Raw genomic sequence first — 21,236 nt, forward strand, 5'->3', positions numbered from 1 at the left:
ATTTATAGTATTGTTTTTATACTTTTTCACAACGCACTACGGCATTTTTAAAATATTTTATAGCGATGCAAACTGATCTGTCACAGACGATGGCAAATCTCATGATGGCGGCCGATCGGCTTGTATTAGTGGGGCTATGTATTTACACGTTTACCGGCTTGTTTTGGTGCCTCACTGTTATGTAAGATGATACGGAGTCCTTATTTTTTTACTCGTTCGTGACATACACGAGCTTTATATTTCACTATTTTCTAACAAAGTGTGGAGCCATGGTTCAACTTAGCACGAGATAATATGATAATTATGCAAATTTTGAATGACTTATTATTTCAATGAAATAAATAAATTAAATTGTTTGTAGACTTGTAGCTTTACTTGAAGATTTACGGTTCTGCTGATTCCTACAAAAATTTAACCTTCTGCGTCGTAGCCTCAATATTTGACTCATATTCTTATACAACACGAAGATTCTTAATGTAAGTTATTTATAGCTAGCTTATAATAATGTCAGTGCCAAATTTAACTATAAGATGAAACAATGCTCATAAGATTTTCGCTTATAAAACGAATAGATCCCTTCCTCCGCTATGTCCGGCTATATCTATAAAATTTCATTGAGATCTGTTCAGAGATTCAGCTGTTTTGCCGTTATTGAGTAACAAATACTAAACATACAATGTATAATATAGTATTGACACACTTTTACATAAATTATCTTGCCCCAAACTAGACATAAGCCTGTGCTATGGGTTGCAAGACAACTATATACTTATTACAATATACTTACTTAAACATACATACTTAACATCCATGCCTCGGAAACAAACATCCATATTCATCACATAAATGTTTGCACCTACCGGGACTCGAACCCGGGACCTCTAGCTCAGTAGGCAGGGTTACTAGCCCCTGGGCTGTATGGTCGCCAATATACAATAACTGTCAATCGAATACTTACCGGACAGTACAAAACTAATAAATATAATATTAATTAATTTTTGTTTGCCCGACGCACCAATAATAATAATAACCCTAAATTCAGCTCTCCAGACTAAAAATATATTTAGTCATGGCAAAAGATGTCAGTCTTGGGCTGCGAGGCGCAGGCTAGACTAAAAACGAAACGGTGGACAAGGAAGTAATGTGAACAGCCTCGTTCGAGTTACGAAAAGCATTTCGTTGCAGCGGAGGTTATGCACGGCCACTTAAGGTTACATAACCGCTTGTTGCGTAAAACCAATGTCAAGTGCATTGCGTCAACGAGATGTGATCTCGAGGCCGTCGACCGACACATCAAAACAACGCCTCTATTATGACCAGTCAAGTTACGTCACGGCCACGTGGACTCTGTATAGTGTCTGTACACAATCAATACATCATTATTGTATTTTGAAGTTATACTTCTTTAGGCGCGTTATGAAAAAATGACGAGAGTGAAATTTTAAGATGCGCGCCCATCACTATAACACAAAACTAACAGCCTGAAACAAGTTGGTTCCTAAAATTTTCTGACGTTTGAGTCATTCGTTCTTTTTTTTTAGTTTCTTCGTCCATTATAAGGACAAGCAAAGGGTTCAAGCGCATACAGCCCGTATTCATTATTAATTGATAAAGCCATTTTTGCAAGATTTTTACAAAATTATTATTCCTAAAAACGTAGCACGAGGCATAAATCATTTTAATGCTTTTTGCTTTGTTAGGCCAACGAAGTATAACTTCTTGCGTGCATACATAAGTACACACACACTTTTTTTTATTTTATTTACAGTGTAGGGTTCGTACATCTGAAAAAAAAATTTGCCCACTGGTGAACCATCTAATGAGAAGCTTCTTTGACCAGAATGCCCGCTAGAAGGGTATCACAAACTATGGAATAAGCTTCCTGATGCGATGTTTCGATGACGTTAAGATATGACCGCTTCCTCGTGTATGACAGCTTAATGCAGGCGACGGTGATAACTTAATAAGTGACCCGTTAAAAAACAACGCATTATTTGAAGTTTCAATTTAGTTACATCTTTTATGTATTATATTGAAACTTTACAAGAAAATAGTCTCGCTTGATTTATATCAATCATAAAATTTACAGTTAATGTTATTTGACGCTTACCTTGCTTCTGGGCGATTTTGCGCACTTGCTGTAGCACACTTTTTGTAGGAATCAGCAGAACCGTAAATCTTCAAGTAAAGCTACAAGTCTACAAAACAATTTTATTTATTTATTTCATTGAAATAATAACTCACATAATATGGTATTGAAAGAATTACCTCACGGATAAGCTACGCCAAAAACGCCTTTTCAATAGATACTGTCATGTAGGTACAATATTTCAACTGTTTTCTGAGGTTATTCAATTGGAATATACACGCGCGAACGCCATATAAGTTGTTCACAAATTAAATATTGTTTTACTGACGAACTCTTTGGTGTTGTGAGTTTTGTTGTGTTGTGAGAAAGTTTAATCGCATTTAGTTACTGATTTCAGTCGCTAGTGGCTCTTCGTGCGTGGAGGACGTATCTATCTAGTTTTATGTTCCCGAATAATAGTAATAGCCTAAACAACTTTCACAGATAGTTTTTATCAGCAGGGCTTGGGATATTAAAGAAATAAAATTTAAAGCTTCATATGAATTTCCTGTTGCAAGAAATCTTAGTGTTACGGCCAATTTTTCTTTTGCACTAGTACTGTCTGATGTCTCGTAGGAGTAGTAGTATCTAGTAGAGATCTTAGTATATTGCTCTTTAGTATCTTGCTTTTGAATAAACGGTGTCACTAGATTTAATTATATTATGTCAAACGATCTCGAATCTATTCGTAGATAATTTCTGAAGTCTGCTGTTTCTAAAACACCTATTCTCTTTGTAATGTTTGCTAACTTTCACCCATGATTTTCATTTTCGTTTTTCACAGTGTGATCAGAAGCTTCTAATGTGTTTCTAAATTTGCTTCTCAATTTAGATGACTTAATTCAGTCAAGTGTAATAACCACATTACTTCTAATTGATCAAGAAATCAATCTAATTTGGCGAGTGACACGGCATCAGGTGAATCACCAGATACTTTCCGCGCGTTATGGTTTGTAAAGCGGCTTTGATCCAGTACAGTTCAGCCCTGTTTCACTGCGACCAATGTGATCTATTGTGATAGCCACTGATAACTATAGCTCACTACCACCATTGATTCTTTTCATGAATCTTATTATGTATTTTGCAGTGAGCTGACGTATCTCAAATGGTTGAAGAATTGGACTTCCCAAAGAGATGCTACGTTTACGCATTAAAGGACCACATTCAGAGAGTCAGAGAGAATGTGTAACGGGGTTTCATCTGCACTATTACAGAACCTACACGCTCTGCAATCTCTGAGACCTAAGATTGAGAGGTGTTTGTTTAATCTGCAGTGCCCCGTTTATGTCCTGGTTAATATTCGTAAGTTTTCTCTACTTAGCCCTAGTGCCTCATTCGCAGCCTTCTTGTTGAAGGCTTGGATTAGGGTTTTTTTTGTATCAAAATATACTGTTAACAACTCTTGTCTATAGAGTTTTTATTGTGAATGTTCAAATTAAAAAAAATTTTCATAACCTGTCGCCAGGGAAACTTCCTCTGTAAAATAAGTACCACCGATATCTACTTAGTCATGTTTCGTATTCATCTCGACATATCCAAATCTAGTCAGAGAAATTATGTCGGCATTATTAATGAGTATGGAAACAATTATTCAACCTAAGTTGTTTCTTTTACAGAGTACTCCAACACCTTTGGTAGATTGGTCTGGAATGCCTACGATCATATTGGCAGTACTGGTAGTAGTGATCGGAACTACCGCAATCCTGGTGCGGCCTGCAGAGCAAAAGAAGAAAAAGATTCCTCGGCCGCCGTCTGTGCCATTTCTTGGAACGAGATGGCTTTTCTGGATTAGATACAAGTTAAATAAGCTCCATGAAGCATATGAAGGTAAAACAAGTCCCAGCTATCGGATTATACGTCTGTTAAATATCTCTCTCTATCTCTACTATAAAAAGAACGGAGAACTGCAAGTTGGCTTGCCTTTCCGAGGGTTCAGAACTAGTTTTTTTTTTAATTTATAACAAACATATCATTTTACAATTGCTATTGATTTCCTTCAGAGTGTCGAAATATATCTTTGTTTTTTGATTTTTTTAAACGAATAAAAATCAAAAAGTAATATATTTATAGTATACTCTTAGATAAACATGTCACTAATGGCATGTAAGAAAGAAAGCATTCACCCTAGTAGTCACAAAGAGAGATTTGCACGCAGATATGTTCAGGCGTTACGGGCTGATCTTCGAGGAGGTGACCCCTGGGGGAGTCATCGTATCGATAGCTGACCGAGCAGCCCTGGAGGCGGTGTTGCGGACAGCAGCGAGGAGACCCTACCGACCTCCCACCGAAATAGTCCAGATGTACCGACGGAGTCGTCCTGATAGATACGCATCCACCGGACTTGTCAATGAGTGAGTGTTCAGTGTCAATTATTCAAATTATAATTTTCTAATATATAAAATTCTCGTGTCATGGTGTTAAACGTTGAACTCCTCCGAGACGGCTTGACCGATTCTCATGAAATTTTGGGTGCATATTGGGTAGGTCTGAGAATCGGACAAAATCTATTTTTCATCCCCCTAAATGTTAAGGGTGGTCCACACGAATTTTTTTTTTAATTTTTTTGACATTTTTTTTTTCAAATTTGTTTAATTATGAGTCAGCATTAAAAATACATACAACTTCAAATTTTTTTCACCCATCTACGATCAACAGTTACTTTTGTATCGCGATTTTAATATCGGCAATACAACGTTTGCTGGGTCAGCTAGTTTCTATATAAGGATACATATGCCCATTTATATGGATGGTGACGAGGGCTATGCATATTGAAGCTGTAACAGACTTAACATCAAAAGGCTTTCTGGCTTCGTTTAAACGCTTTACATCAAGAAGAGGCCATTGCCAAGATCTGTACAGTGACAATGGCACAAATTTTGTTGGTGCTGAAAAATTATTACGAGACATGTTTAACAATTTCAAATCAAAATTTACTCACGACATTGCCGAAGCACTTACACTCAAAAATACAAACGGGCACTCCATTTCCCCTTAAGCACCAAACTTTGGTGGATTATGTGAAGCCGTTGTACGTTCTGTTTAAACACATCTTAAGAAAGGCTAGATTAACAAATCTAACGCAATTAAACATAAACTAATTAACATTATAAATGTACATTTTGAAAAATCTACCTCAAACATAACTACAGATATCGCGCGAGTCGAATGGAGTCGGGGCCTGAGGTAAAGAGAGGAAGCATCTCCCCCCGCATGCCTCGCCTCGCGCGCCAACAGTGTAGTTGCTCTACCATCGTTGACAGTTATCGTACATTTACAGTGTTATCGTGTTAATACTGAAGCTACGATCCCGTCTTATTTTTTCATTTTAATAATGACTGATCATAGTCAATCAGGTTCCGTTAAAAAAGCGAGTTTTTATTCATCGCCAATCACGAGAAATGGCTAAAAATGCTATAGACATGTGTGTTGCAGAAAGGCCGAACAAAAATTTGAGATGTAAAATTAAGACATTGCGTCCGTACAAAGTACACATGTCAGAAGTGAAACCTGCATGGTGCATGAACCTCTAAACTGCATATGAATTCCTGGTACGTGTTGCTAGGATGCCACATGATTTCAACCGCTATGAAAGACATTCCTACCACCACTAATATATATAATAATATGTTCTCCTGGTGTCTATGTAGTAATACGTCGTCAGAATTTATTAAGGTATACTCGCGCCATACTTAAGACAATCTCTTCTTTAACTATGATCGCCTGGTACCAAAACATTGTATTATGCTTGGTTATAAGTTAAACGTAGATACACATATATATTACATAATAATCTCTGTTCTTAACTACAATTCTTAACATGTATGTTAAAGCTATTTTTGTTTATATATCCTCACGCCTGTCTCCCAGAGCTGTAAGCAATCATTACGTATCGCTTCTGCCAAGGTCCTGATGGTCCTGACATACTTTCTGGATTCTTACATTCGCCATTACTTGTTTACGCAGTCTGTTATTCTTTAGACTTTCGACCTGTTTTGTGTTCACTATAATTGTGGTCTGACTGTGGCGTGTAACTCAACCTTGCAAAATATTCTCATCTGTATTAGCTCTTGGAAATTGTGTTGTCAATCTACTCATTGTGTATGAAAACTAAACTCAAACTAAAGCCTTGGAAACTCCTTACTTGTATTTTAGTGGCTATTTTATAATAAAAATATGTTCTCCTGGTGTCTATGTAGTAATACGTCGTACGCTTGGAGTCAGAATATATTAAGATATACTCGCGCCATTCTTAAGACAATCTCTTATTTAACTATGATCGCCTGGTACAACAACATTGTATTATGCTTCCTTTCTCATTATCTCCCATGTTAAATATTATGAACTGATTTGACTGCTCTTTTTATTGTCGCTTTTTCGTTTCATCGACTTTTTCAAATCACAACGATGACAAAGAACTTTTAAATTCAATAGTATGCATATTTCTGTCTCATTCTTTGCCGGCTTCATCCTATACATTTTTGTATTTGTGTCTCTTACCTGTTGTTGTTTCCGTTGCATCGATTCTATAGAAGTTTCACTTCAAAATATGCTTTCATCATTTTGACGGAGTCTAAAATTGTAAACTTAAAGCATTGATTGATATTTATCGACACACTCATGATTATGGTCATCAATTATTATTAGATCACAGCACTATCGCATTCCTGAACTCTGCATTCAACTCATGCGTTATCTGTATACACAGAATAGGTAGAGACATGCTTTATGTCGATAGATTATTGTATTGTAAGTAAGCGTAAAACGATAGATTTGTCTACCTCTAGTAAGTTAAACTAAGGATAGATAGGTTGTTGAAAACGGCCGTTAAACACGTGGTTGGCAAACCGGATAAACGCGAATCCATAATATAATAATTGAGATCCGGATAAGATAGTCTCTACTGTATATTGATATAATATTACGTATTTTTTGTTGTGTAAAGCTGCATAATAAATATTTAAACTAAGATTTTTTCGATTAAATACTTTTAACTTAACATTAAAACACAATCGGCAGTGTTTTAATATTTGAGATTATGATTTATGAGCCTTAAAGAAATGTAATAAGATTCACATTATGAGCAAGTTGTTGAAAAATATTTATCCAGACTGAGAACCTTAGATTAAGGATTGGTCCCCGCTGCGCTCCAACTAGATGCCGCAGGCGAGACTCAAAGTGCAGCAATTATTACTACGCCCAAATGGGCGTACTCGAGCTAGTCTCGAACAAATGTGTGACGTTGACGTGCCACATGTTCTGCTAAATTTTGCTAATAATTGAAACTTTACTGCCGGATTGCGTGGTAAAAAATTGTAAAAATAATACTACAAGAATTAAGAAAGATACCGGGATCGCATATCATCAGTATGTATTTTGGTATTTTATTAATTTCATTGTAAAATAACACGAAGCGTATCTTATAAAATTTTAAAGATGCCATTGAGTGTCAAGATGCCACGCAGACAAGTATCTAATAGTTGCCAAAATAAAAAAGCTATTTTTCTAGCAGCGGAGACCAATCCTTGATCTAAGTTTAGAACTTTATTCAAGTCACAAAGTGCTGAGACTTCTAAGAACCCCAAAGTTCAGTGAATGATTCAAACGGCGTACCTAACACATAAAATCGCGTGTAACTTATTGCTTAAATACTTCCTGCCGTGTGCCCACAATGATAATGATGTGTCTGTTTTATAAAAATCATTGTAGGGTAGGACCGCTGATATTAACAAAATAATTGTGCTGCAGAAAAGGGCAATTCGAGTAGTCTATATTCTATGAAATGCGTTCAAGGAATTAATCGAAAGAAAAGTACAGTGAAATTAATACTATGACAGTACACTGCTAGTACATATACGGTATCCCCTGTACGCTCATAAACATATTATTAGCCAATTTAAAAAGAATAGTGATGTACATAATGTCAATACTCGAAACAAACATAAACTCGCAATCGTATCTGCTAGGCTCCGTAAAATTGCTAAATATTTTAAAGTGGACTATGTTATATTTTATAATAAACTTCCAAATAATATTAAAATATTAACAATAAAACAGAATATTTCCCTTATAGCACAAAAGTGCGAGTGTGTTTGGCACATTTACCGTTAAATAAAAATGTACATGACATCAATATGATTAAGGTTTTTATTTTACACTCTAATAATATGCTTTAAAGGCCGTGCCTTTTGCTTGGTTTATCAAGAAGAAGGTAACAGCTTTAAGGTACCTAGGCCTTAGGTCTTGCCGACATAACAAGACCAACGTACTCGTTGTGTGTGTGTGTGTGTGCGTGTGTGTGTGTGAAGAACATTCCCTAGCTTTGGTTACTACCAAAGTAAGAACATTCCCTAGCTTTGGTTACTACCAAAGTAACCAAAGCTAGGGAATGTTCTTCACACACACACACGCACACACACACACACACACACACACACACACAGCTAGCATCGTACCATGTCCACACGTCAATAACTTTATTCTTACTTAAAGGATATTTATTGACAATATGTATATAATTGAATAATGATGTTATTTGCTGCTCGTCAGTTTGGACTGATTAATTTTTTTTTTATTTGAAATGAGTATACTTCCAGTATAAAATCATTAAAATCAACAGCTTACAAACTATTACAAACTTAACAAAGTTCGCTGAATATTTCGTTTTTAAAAGCTAATAATAATAATACCCATTTAGATTGTATTCATCGCAGCCGGTCAAAAGTATATTTCATTGTTCGTTAACAATTCAACTTCATTGTTATAAGTTACACGTGTTTTTACATTCCATTGGTACCAATAACAATTTCGGCAAGCGGAAATGCTACATATAAATAGATTCAAACAAGACTATAAAGTTTGGAATACATTATTATTGCTGTGATCTCGTAGACATATAAATTATCTAAGATATTTTACTGTGGTTTGAAAAATAAAATATGAAGACCATTTTTGGTGAGTCGTAATTGAGAATTAAATCATTACGATTGAATAAAAACCGGGTCGTGTCCTGAGAAAGTCCTGTGTATTATTTTGGAGAAAATGTACACCTTTCTTAGTGATCGCGATGCACTAAAGCCGCCTTCCATAATTTCGGGACTACGCCGGATGAGTAGGAAAGCTGGAAAAGACGGGTAAGGACCGGTGCGAATTCCGGAGAATATTAAAAAGTCTTAACATCGATCAATCAAATCGCACCCAGCGCATCCGTTGTAAATGCAATAATATAAAAATCATTTATTTTCTCGAAATTACTCAAATAATTAGTCAGCTCTGGCATTCCGACATGATAATATTTTGTTTTCATAATATCTTCGAACAATTTTTCATAATCACTTTAAGTAAGTAAGAAGCTACAAGTCGGTAAAAAACACACTTAGATCACGGATTCACACACCTGACGGAGAGTGCTCAGGGATTTTTTCACGTATGGGTTTAGTCGAATACCACCAGCCGAATTACCCGGACATAACGTCAAAACGCAAATTCAATCCGCACCATGTTGACGTCTGGAAGTCTACTCGCAAAATCGACAACGATATATTCGGAACGATGCGATAATACTCCTAATATATCGCACCTACCCTACTCTAACAAATGTTCGTATACCACATCGTTTATCGTAACAACATCGTAACCATAGACTAATATTTTGATTTTCTTACGATGTTAGAGTGAATAAATTATGCGCAAGCCTTGAAAAACTGAATATTATCTGTGCTATATCGCTGTTAAGTGTCAAAACATAGTTGAGGCGCTAAGGACCATGCCAGACTCTGCACCACCAATTTACATCATTTACACAAAATGTAAATATACAAAAATTATGTAGTAAATATAATATGACCATTTAAAATTGAATAAATAATACCAAACATGCGGATAATAAAATGTAAAAGAAAAGTAACTCAACCCTTCTCGTCGACTTCCTATTTCTCAGGCGGCTATTTACATTACTTTCTACGCATAAACGATCAACAAAATGACTCAAATTACTTGGTAGTAAAAAGATCCTGTTAAATAGTACATCACATGTACTTATTTTAATAATATTTATTAAGTATGTATATTGTATGGCTAATATATCTATACAACTTGAAACGATAATTGCAACGGCAGCCTAGAAAGTGTTGTTGAGATTATCGTAAAAGTGACGTTTGATTATTTGTCAAAATGTTTCGTTCGTTCAATCATCGTTTTGACATTGAATAACTAAGAGTAAGATTCGACACGACTAATGCCACCATATATCGAATATCGATTTTAGGAGTAGGCACCCTGGCATTCTAGAACCGCGCGTTCTGCAAGAGTTTGTTTGACCCGCAACAGCACTTTGAGGAGTCAGCAGGCTGCAGTAAACAGACTAAACTGAACAGATACGACTTAGGGAACTTTAATTGCCATGTTAATAGTAATAGTGATAATAATATGAATTACTGGATATTGGAAACCAAAAACCAAAGTAACTTGTAACAACTTAAAATAATTAACTGACATTTTGAATACGCTGCACTCATGTTTAATACTTAATAATAGCATGCTCACTTAAACTTTACTAAGGTAAGACTTAGCTGAGTATTATAAAACGCGAACTCTACTTTTGAACTGCGCTGTCTGAACTTAAGCTCAGTATAATTTTAGCCGTCAAATGACTATAAAAACGAAATCAAAGTAATCATTGATAGCATGATTGCTAATTTTACACTCAGCTATGTTTTGCTAAGTCTGACAAAAGTCTAATTTCGCTCTATAGATGTCAACCTTAGTGTTACATTGTGGCCCCTTCTCCGATAGACGAAACAATAAGTTCAAATCAATGTTGTTGCAGGCAAGGGGAGAAATGGCAACATTTACGACGTCATTTGACCTGCGATTTGACGAGTCCACAAACTGTACTGAGGTTTATACCTCAATTGAACAGTATTTGTGACGATTTCCTGAATCTTATCAAGGGAAGCAGGGAGCACGATGGAACTGTTTCCGGCTTTGATCACCTTACTAACAAAATGGGCTTGGAATGTAAGTATATCCTATCTAACAATTGGTTTCCCCTTAGTTCCTGTAACACTTCCCCAAATCTCACAGCTGCAGCAGAGGACAAACATTGTGAATCTCCGAATCGGCCCTGAGCTGATAGTGAAGAGATATCTCCTGATCAAACCCCAGGTCTTCCCGATGGATTCCACTGTAGAGCTTGTACGTATTTTGAAACCTTTTTGAGTTTGTAGCGCTCAATCTATGCATATTTTTTTACTTTTGCAAGTAGACGTAATTGTTCGGGAATATATCGGAATATAGATGATTCCATAAAGCGGCACAACGATGCAAGTAATTTACACGAAACGCGCGGTTTTGGAATGCCAGAAGTCAATGTGATGTGGGTTGATTTCAGCTGCTCGTATTCTGAACGATTCCCGAGAATACTCACTTAAAGAAAATATAAAAGAAATCAATGAAGCTTGTGTATAGCAGAGCTTTAAAACTCCCTGCTATAGTCCGGTGGTGACAAGTGCTTTCAATCATAGGATATCTCCTGCTTAGCGTGCTGACCACTCCTAGATCAATTGATAAATAACTTAATAGTCTTGCGTTAAGCACCAAGCACACGATATCGCCCCCTATTCATATGCAAGTAATAACATCTATAAAATACATTGACTATACAATGTTGGTATTATTTGCTCTTTGTTGAACAGTGGTATAATATTGGTATTCTTATTTGACTCGAAAGTATTCGAATTGGGACGTATTTTGATATTAAGCGACGCTTGTTTACACTTATGCGCAGATGTCAAACACTAACTGCTTGACTTTTTAAATACTTTTTTCGGTTGTTTGTTTCGGTGAGGATATAACGTGTCCATAATATTATAATATCATTAATAACTAAACAACATCTGTGACTCAACTCTAAATTGGCCCTCAAGCGCTTTTGTTGATATTTTATTTAAAAAAAGAACGGCAAAGGGTTCAGTAAATTCATACAAGCTGTAACACTATGTACCAACATTTAAATATTAATGAAATGGATATTGTTTCTTTGTTTTGCATGGCGACTTTTTTAAAATCGCAGTAGAGTATCGCATAGATACATAACGTAGCGTAGATAAGTATTTTCACTTCAAAATTAAAGAGAAATTATTTATGCAGTATTTTTGTAACTGTGTTCTTATCGATGGAGAGATAATGAGCGGTGACGATCAATAGAAAGAATAAGTCTTACAAAATATTATTATCTAAATATTATGTTAACATTTAGAGGCCGAACATCAAATCACTTACCCTAATAAGAAAAATAAGTATAAGAAAATATTTTTAGAGGTACATCATCTTTTTAATATGTATGTTTACATTTAGAGCCCGGACACTAAACTTGCAGATAAGACGTCCGTGTATGTATACCAATTAAGAGATTTCATATCCCTAATATTTTGTTCGTTTAAGATAAAATATAATGATCGTTGACTCCAAATACTTATCTAAATGATGTGGCGACATAACTTAAACATTTTATTGTTTTGGCGATAACTTGAATTCTTTATTGCTTCCTTTCAAGTTTTTGTCTATTTATCTAAGTGTTTAATATTTTTAATCTATGGAAATATTATTGATGATCGACTGTCCGTGACTCAATTATATATTTTGATCGTTTATTTAAAATTATTTTGATTTTTTTTTTATTGAAAATAAGGGACGAGACGAGCATGACGTTCAGCTGATGGGATTTGGTACGCCCTGCCCATTACAATGCAGTTTCGCTCAGGATTCTTGAAAAACCCCGAAACTTCTGAGCGGCACTACAACAGCGCTCGTCACCTTGAGGCATAAGATGTTAAGTCTCATTAGGCCAGTAATTTCACTAGCTATGGCGCCCTTCAGACCGAAACACTTACACATTACTGCTTCACGGCAGAAATAGGTGCCGTTGTGGTACCCATAATCTCGCCGGCGTCCTGTGCAAAGGAGCCTCCCACTGGTAAAGATTCCAGAGGGCTTTATGTTCTTTGTTTGATTGGTCTTGGCGTCATTATTGCCTAATATTTGACCATACACTAGTATTTAAACATTATTTTTTATTTTAAGAGTGAAAACTTCTTTAGCCGAGTTGGGCAGTTATTGGTAGGCGAAATACTTATACGTTCGCGTCACCGACATACGTTCGCGATAAATAAATAATTAAAAAATAAATATAAATATATGTAGAGTTAGATACTTCTTGGATGGGTGAAATGTCGTGTTTTTGTTTGTTTTATTTTTGTACACAGACTTAGTTTACCTCGCTTCGCTCAAATATTCGCCGCAGCAATGCGGTACGACGACCGATTGCGGCATCCTAGTAAATACAGTAGTTATTATATTACTAACGTCACTGTGAGAAAATAATCGAGTTTTGTTGAATATCGATTTTTGCTCTTGAGGTTTTGTTCTCATTGGTCGTATATTCAAAATGTTAATAAGTTTCATTGCTAATTTAAAAGAAAAAGTAAATTTAAAAAAGTAAAGATTTCCGGTTTGTACTGTAATAAATATAATTTAATACAAAAATATCCGATTTGAATTTTTTTTTATGAAGTTTTAGAAACTTCTTTGAAATCATTTCAATCAAAAATCAATTTAATTTTTCAACCGTTAAATTAAATATTAATGTAAAATAAGTTAATGTATATATCTGTTAATTATTCCTAAAGTTCCAATCACGCGTGAACATCACACGCACATACCATTTTTTCATCACATATATATATATACTTATATATACTTATTATTATATTAAAGCGTGTTTTATTAGTTTTGTTCAACTGACATCGAACATTTAGTGCCGTGCATATTAAAAAACCCTAACGGGATGGGATGGTTTATGAAAATAAGGGACGAGACTAGCAGGGCGTTTATCTGATAGTAATTGATACGCCCTGCCCATTACAATGGAGTGCCGCTTACGATTATTGGCAAATCCTAAAATTCTGAGAGGCACTACGACTGCACTCGTCACCTTGAGACATAAGATGTCAAGCCTCATTGGCCCACTAATATCACAAGCTAGGGCGCCCTTCAGACCGAAACACAGTAATGCTTACACATTACTGCTTCACGGCAGAAATAGGCGCCGTTGTGGTACCCATAATCTAGCCGGCATCCTGTGCAAAGGAGCTTCCCACTTTTCAGCACTTCCACTTTATCCACCTCTTCAAAAAAGAAACGTGAACAATGTTGATTTGCAGCAATTTGCTGTCAAAAAGAGCAAGGGGTTAAATCTTTTACTTCTTATCCTTTTCAGACTGGGAAAGTCTGACGGAGAATTTTGATTTTGACCTCATTTTACTTGTTTTTTTGGGGCAAAAGGATTAATCGACGACATAATATCAATACCATTTCAATCTATACAGAAGTTATGGCCGTATTAAATTATGATTGTGTAGTATAATAATTAAGATATCGATGAGTGACATAAATTTATTGACTCATTAACTATCTGTGTTTACTTTATGCATACTCTAAGTCGCATAATATTTACATATTCACAATAACATTAGAATTTCGTAATTAGGTGCTATTGTTTATAAATAAATATTGGTTGGAGGTTACACTCAAACACCATGATTTTTAGCCGACTTCGAAAAGGATTAGGTTCTCAATTCGTCGGTATTTTTTTTATGTTTGTTACCTCAAAACTTTCGACTGGGTGAACCGATTTTTATAATTCTTTTTTTATTTGAAAGCTGGTGCTTCCCGTGTGGTCCTATTGCTTCAGATCTGACAGTGGCATCCATGAGAAAACCATAAAAGTCTTAAATTTGCTATACGTATGTGGCTGATAAGTAAATTTGTCATTGCTGCATTGAAAAATTTTGTATATCTACACGTATTTAGACAAATTGTTTAGTGTTCTTCAAATTACCTAAAAATAAAAAAATAACACTAAAAACTATCGACTTCAAAAACACTATCCAAAACAATAGATATAATATACACTAAAAAGTATAAAAATTATTGTGTATTTTTATACAATTTAATTAATAAATCTAATTCTAGTTACGATTATTGTAATTTTTGGAGTCGGTGCATCCAGGATAGGTTTGTAACTACATACATAGTTATAGGTGAGATGTGCTTGAGTCGTGAGGAGCCGAGAGGCGAGAGCGGGTCGCAGCGGAAGGACACCGACTCCAAAATAACAATAATCTTTACTAGAATTAGATTAATTAATTTGATTGTATAAAAATACGCAATTATTTTTATACTTTTTAGTGCATAGTTTTTGAAGTTGGTTGTTATTTGGTTATTTTTTTTTTTTATAAAAGGAGGATAAACGTCATATTACGCACGGGTAACCTGATGGTATGTTTTCACCGCAGCCCATACTCAGTTGTTACACCAGCGGAATTACAAGAGTGTTGCCGACCTTAAGCGGCGAATTAATAAACATACTATGAAAACACGTTGGTACGTGGCGGGCTATACATGTGAGAGGCTCCTTTGCACAGGATGCCGGCTATATTGTGGGTACCACAACGGTGCCTATTTCTGCCGTGAAGCAATAATATACGAGCATTATTGTGTTTCAGTCTGAAGGGCGGCGTAGCTAGTGAAATTACTGGGTGAAATGAGACTTAACATCTTAGTCTCAAGGTGACAAGCGTAATTGTAGTACCGCTGAGAATTTTTAAGTTTATCAAGAATCCTAAGTGGCACTGCATTTTAATTATAGGGCGGTATCTAGTTGGAACGCTGCCGAGAACAATCCTCTAAGCAAACAAATAATTTTTTCTGACAACTCAATACACTTTGCTCTTAAACACAATATTATACGATTTCATTTTATTACAGGATATTTTTATCTTCAATAACATACAAACACGACCTAATAACAGAGATAAAATTAATTGACCGCTTTTAAAAGCACCGAAAATTAATTATCTAACTTATGCCTAATAGATCAATCAGGTTTTTATATATTTTGTTATTTATAAAGAGGCAAAAAATTTAAAAATTGTTACTTAGAAGATAATAACTTGTTATTTGCGATTTATTTCTTTCTTTCTGAGGTTCACTGGTGATAATTACAATATTACTATAGTTATTATGCTATAATGCTTCATCACCAGCCGGAAGACGTCCGCTGCTGGACAAAGGCCTCCCCCAAAGATATCAACGACGATCGGTCCCGCGCTACCCTCATCCAACGTATTCCGGCGATCTTGACCAGATTATCGGGCCATCTTTGTGGGGGGCCTACCAACACTGCGCCCTCCGGTACGTGGTCGCCATTGACTTACTGCCCCAACGGCCATCTGTCCGTCGAACTATGTGCCCTGCCCACTTCAGTTACGCAATCATTTGGGCTATAATGCTTACAATGTTTTTATTGATAAATGCATCACCTACCTTTTAAGGTAAATAGCGTATACGAAAATACATGGTAAATAGTTTGTACATCAGTTGGTGCTGGGGCTGCTGTTTCGACTGCCGAAGACGGCAAGCCTCGCAAATATGTTGTTCTCAGTGAGTCATACATCTTTGTGCCGTTTGGTGTCGAGACACTTGGACCATGGGGCCCAGAGGCGCGGAGTATACTATCTTTCAAAATACTATCTTTGCGCCTCAATAAGGCTACTGGAAACCCAAGCGCTGGCAGCTATTTCGGTCAACGGATCAGCCTAGCTATCCAACGCGGAAATGCTGCCAGTATTCTTGGTACGCTTCCACGTAATTAAAGTTTTAATTATATGTAGTCATAGTATTGTAAATATAGTTATAAGATTTGTTTTGTTTGATCATTGATGATTCTATGATCTAGACATATTAAAGAAAGAGAATCTAGCAATCGAATCGAGGCATACGTAACAAATCAAGAATGTTAATTAATTTGTTTACATCCTTGCGATACTTGGCTCTTCAATTTGAAGCTCATTCTATGATCTAAAGACTAATTTACATAAAGATGGAGTCCAGAAACAAATGAAAAAATGTATAACCAATAAATTGAAACTTGATAAAATGTCTCACGTATATAAGTAATTAATTACTTGGTATGTTTATTATGGTACCTGGCTGGCAGAGTATCTGAATTTCGTAAATATTTTTGTTCCCCACCTTGATGAAAACGTCGCTTTTAGTCCCTGGTACAATGGACTAAAATGGCCGGGACTTAAAGCGAGCTTTTCATCAAGGTGGGGAAAAAATCGTAAACGCACCACGTGAGATAAGTAAGGACATTGCCAATATTCCGCGGATGACATACTTTTCTCCCTAGGTGCGTAATATACTATTTCAATTTCATTGAGTGATAGTAATATAATTCAGATGAATCTATGTATAAACTCTATCTTTTATCTTGATGTATGAAGCATATTTACAATTTTCCGGATCAATCATGCTCGGCTAACGGCCGTTCCCAATATTCAGTCTATCTCTTACTTGAGATAAAAATCGTAACAATCGTTGACTTTTCTGTCCCAATAAACTTATCGACGGTAACTCACCTTATCGGTAATGACGTATGAATAACGCTGATTGTCAAATGGGAGGACGTATAGCTTACCAGCGATATAAGTTTGTATGGAAATTGCAATTCACGCGTCCCAATATAATGCGATAAGAATGACTTATCGGGTATATTGGGAGAGCTTCAGATTATTGACAGCTAATACTATCTGTAGATAGTATATTGCGAACGGCCGTAATACGAGAAGATATTGACAGCTTGGTAGTATTGCATGTATTTGGCAAGCGATCCAGTTGCTAATGTCATAACGGTCACATTATTTCCTTAGACTCCCTAATAAGCGTTTCGGATTTATAATGAAGATATTTAATTTGGTTTTGTATATTTATTATATATACAGTCGCGAGCAAAAGTTTGGAATCACTTACTTGAAATAGGTTCCGCGCGATGTTGCTTATCTAGTGAATTAATTTTTAACTATCATAAAAATTACATCACTATAAAGGTTCAACTCTTAACTTTAAACTGATACTGAATTCAGTTAAATCAAGCCAGTATTTAAGAAGCTATCCCGGATTAAGTGAAGGACTAACGACGTAAGTGATTCAAAACTTTTGCTCGCGACTGTATATTACTCGCTGACCCAGCAAACGTTGTATTGCCATATAAAGTAATAATAAAAATTCAATAATGAAAATTTTTGGGACTAAAAATAGATGACGACCGATTCGTAGAACTACCATATATAATATCATACATAAAGTTTATCATACCTACATTAATCATTATATTCGAGTGTCATCTTGCAACTCTATTGCGTGTCTGTGGATGGAATAGAATAATATTTAAATCGCAATAAAACATAGGTGTTGATCTTAGTCGGGTGAAAATTTGAAGTTGTATGTATTTTTAATGCTGAATCATAATAAAATAAACATAAAGAAATGGACAAAAAAAAATATAAAATATATTTAAGGATGGGTAACCCTTATCATTTAGGGGTATGAAAAACAGATGTCGGCCGATTCTCAGACCTACCCGATATACACACAAATTTCCAAACAAGTTGATTTGACCGTTTTGGAGGAGTTTCGTAATTTTTTTTTATTTTTTTTTATTTTTATGAAAATAAGAGACGAGACGAGCAGGACATCCAGCTGATGGTAATTGAAACGCCCTGTCCATTACAATGCAGTGCCGCTCAGGATTCTTGAAAAACCCCAAAAATTCTGAGCGGCACTACAACTGCGTTCGTCACCTTGAGACATAAGATGTTAAATCTCATTTGCCCGGTAATTTCACGCGCTACGGCGCCCTTCAGACCGAAACACAGTAATGCTTACACATTACTGCTTCACGGTAGAAATAGGCGCCGTTGTGGTACCCATTATCTAGCCGGCATCCTGTGCAAAGGAGGTAGGTAGGAAGGTAAACACCGGGACACGAGAATTTTATATAGGAAGATATTATTTACCTATTTATTAAAAAGAGGGAAAAAATCGGTCTAGTACAATAAAATATAAGTATAACTATTTTTAATTACAAAGTTCCAACGGAGTTATATTTAAAACATTAGATCCGCGAACTAACGACTGTCTTCTGACAATACACATAGTAAGTTAATATGACAACATTACATCCCAGTTCCAACGCGCGGGGCTATATTTAAAATATCTAGCATTTTTTCTTTTATTTTCCCAAATTAACGAATGTCTTCTGACAATACACATAATATTTTAATATTACAATGTTTCATCCCAGTTCCAGCCCGCGGGATTAAATTTTATAAGTACTAACGAACGGATGACTGCTTGCGATCCTCACTCCTCCTTTAATTAGGGGAGATTCCCTTCCTGTTTCAGGGTGATAAATAGATAGTGTACCCATTACCTATTTATCTTTTTAAGAGAGTTTTTTGCGCCGCTTCTTCTCTCTCAGAGCGGCATTTGTTTCCGAAGCGATAGTGTATCTAGTAGTTATTATAAATGACATCAAAAAGAATTCTAAAGGAATCAATTTTGAGAAAATAAATGCCTTTATGCCTTTATAACATCTTATAATTAAACTAGCTGACCCGGCAAACGTTGTTTTGCCATATAAAGTATAATTCACGCGATAGTTTTATAAGTAATAAAATATTGCCTATATTATAGCCTGTACATCATTTTGTTCTATTGTCAATAGTTTTTGCAGCGCACGCAAAAATAGGTTTTCGATTTTACACCTTGTGTTACAAAATAGCAATTTTATTACGGATCCATAATTTTGAAAAAAAAAACATAGCCTATAGCCTTCCTCGATAAATGGACTACCCAACACTGAAAGAATCATTCAAATCGGACCAGTAGTACCAGAGATTAGCGCGTTCAAACAAACAAACAAACAAACACTGCAGCTTTATAATATATATACTTTATAATTAGTATAGATAAAGCAATTTTACTGGATTAAAACGCGTGTAATTGTAACTGTGTTCTAACATTAGATCTTACGTAAAAGTTAAATTTTTTTATATTACATATTTTATATTTATATTTTCACAATCAAACTCAATTCGGACGCCGAATTGTGTATGACTGCTCGCAAATAAATTTAATATTACCAACGCCATTTAATATTTGTTGTAATCTAAATCAGTTGCTTTGCTGTAAAAACCTATTAATATTCTGTTTACTTATCAAGGTTAACATTTCTTGCTTATCACATTGAAGAGTGGTTTTTACACACAAGCGTTTATAAAAAGCTTTTAATACGCGGTACAATAATAGTTCACTAGATCAATTAAATTCAATGGGATTTTTTTTGCGTCGATTTGTTACAAAGAGCGTGTGAAATAGACACGTGAATAATTCTCGGAAACAATTGAGGATTAGTGTATTATATTTTGATGTCGATTGAATTTTCTTATAGATGTTATTTTAATACTTTCGTACTCATAAAATACAATAGAATCCCTTATTGGATGACTTCATTGTCTGTATATCAAGGCTCATTGTGGGAGGAACCAAGGAAGTGAATATTAAAGAAATAAGAAAAAAAGAAGAAAGAAACAAATGTTTATTGACGTCATTATACATTCTGATAATAGTTCTTAAAGTAATACTAATCTAATTATGATTAATGACGCCAATGGGCCCCCAACTCAGTTATAGTTGTGGTTTCGAAAGAATCCACAACGCTGGTCTTCCGTGGAAACCCAGAGAGCGCTACTAACGCACAGTCCTGTCACACGAAGATGTACAAACTATGAGCACAAAGCACAAAAAATAGTGAAACTCGGATGTAAAATTAAAACTAAAGCAATATTTTTTTTTTCCGGAACAATACAATTAAACTTGATTTAAACTTGCCATTGCCACACAAAACAAACGAATTTTTTTAAATATTTTAAATTGATTTTTGGACATTAATTAGATATTCCTTGTATTTTAATTTAAATAGCCCTAAACTAACGCAGTTCCGTATGGGAGGCGGAATATTATTCCAACACTTCATGGGAGCATACCGAAAGCTGCCACGAAATGCAGTTGCTAAATGCTTTCTTACAAATTATTAACCGACTTCAAAATGGAGCAGGTTTTCAATTCGATATTATATAAACTGCAGTTTACAGAACAACCTACTACAGACCCAAAAAATTTAAAAAACTACGTAACATTTAAAAAA

The 21,236-nt window shown here is 35.3% G+C and overlaps 1 protein-coding gene across 3 annotated transcripts in view; it reads left to right on the forward strand.

The window, feature by feature from the left end:
* LOC126970515 (ecdysone 20-monooxygenase) overlaps positions 1–21,236 on the forward strand; it is a 79,925-nt gene that overhangs the window by 24,084 nt on the left and 34,605 nt on the right. The window contains exons 2-4 of one of the 3 annotated variants that reach the window (XM_050816470.1): positions 3,745–3,955; positions 4,284–4,479; positions 10,953–11,143. In XM_050816470.1, the coding sequence (XP_050672427.1) occupies positions 3,745–3,955; positions 4,284–4,479; positions 10,953–11,143 (598 nt within the window). The remainder of the gene's footprint in view (positions 1–3,744; positions 3,956–4,283; positions 4,480–10,952; positions 11,144–21,236) is intronic. The other 2 variants (XM_050816471.1, XM_050816472.1) reach the window with 2 other exon arrangements.

This window comes from Leptidea sinapis, chromosome 21 (genome assembly GCF_905404315.1).
Source record: "Leptidea sinapis chromosome 21, ilLepSina1.1, whole genome shotgun sequence".
In the NCBI taxonomy this organism is placed as follows: domain Eukaryota; kingdom Metazoa; phylum Arthropoda; class Insecta; order Lepidoptera; family Pieridae; genus Leptidea; species Leptidea sinapis.